The sequence below is a fragment of the Penaeus monodon genome, chromosome 27, assembly GCF_015228065.2.
Source record: "Penaeus monodon isolate SGIC_2016 chromosome 27, NSTDA_Pmon_1, whole genome shotgun sequence".
Taxonomy (NCBI): domain Eukaryota; kingdom Metazoa; phylum Arthropoda; class Malacostraca; order Decapoda; family Penaeidae; genus Penaeus; species Penaeus monodon.
The window spans coordinates 29643208-29644255 of NC_051412.1; the positions used below are offsets into that span (position 1 = coordinate 29643208).

General features: G+C 39.0%; 1 protein-coding gene across 1 annotated transcript in view; it reads right to left on the reverse strand.

Annotated features, from left to right (window-relative positions):
• LOC119590759 (GPI transamidase component PIG-T-like) overlaps positions 1-642 on the reverse strand; it is a gene marked incomplete in the record, with an annotated part of 22148 nt that extends 21506 nt beyond the window's left edge. Inside the window, 1 exon segment of the mRNA XM_037939470.1 lies at positions 340-642. Within this exon segment, the coding sequence (XP_037795398.1) occupies positions 340-544 (205 nt within the window).
• Between the last annotated feature and the right edge of the window lie 406 nt (positions 643-1048).

The following is a 1048-nucleotide window of genomic DNA, read 5'->3' on the forward strand; positions in this document are numbered from 1 at the left end:
TGAGAATATGTGGGGTTGTATTTTTCTTGCCCTTTGCCAATATACATACGCCTTACGAGGAGGCTACACTGATCATTTAAATGCCGTTATGGAGTTGGAGTGGAACTAGTATGCCTTCCATAACAAATCCATAGTTTCATGAGGATCTGGACAGAATATAATCTAATAGCTAATACAATTATAACAGAGGTACATCTGGGGCTCTTATGGACATTTACAAATTGGATTTGCGTTTTAAGGGTAGAAGCCATGTCAACTGCTAAAAATTAATCAGCTCATAATGGCCAATCGTTTACAGAATCCGGCGAAATCCATTAATACATAAGCAAATCTCCTTACCAAAATCCGTATACTGTGCCACCGATTCCTGGATTCCCGGCGTCGCCCAGGTGGTCGTGAACTCGAAGTGTGAGTAGACGTGTCCTGAAGGCAGAGGCTTCACCAGCAGCTCCTCCTTGAACTCGTTATCATATACATAACCACTAAGCACATCAGTAAATGTAAGTAATAAAAATAATACGGAAAAGGGAGGTAATAGAGGCATATCAGCGGGTTCTTAGGCGCGACGCCCAACTTCTGCTTCTCCGCGAACTGTTTGTTTTGGTAGCAGATTGCAGCGTTACCAACATTGCGGCATTTCCATCACGCAACGTTTTCTGAGTTCTGTGGGATTACACAGAGAACGAGATTTCTAAGGGAAACAAAAATAATGTAAGGCTTTACTTTATATAGACGGCTACAAACTGAAAACCTTTATTTGGTATAACGTAATGAAAACGATTACTTTACAATTATGTAAAACTATGTGCAAAGAAAGGAACCTTAGCTTACTTTCCATTGTTACATTGAAGAGCTGCTCTGAGGGAAACCGAGCGCGTTATTTTCTTCCTAGGAGGGCTAATACGAAAAAAGGACAACTTTTATGTGTTGCAAGAAGCACAAATTCGTTAGAATTAAATTAATAATAATGTATAATCACCATCTTTGTCTATCCAAAGGCTATTTATCTTATGTCAAATGATCTAACATATTGGAAATCTACTGAATT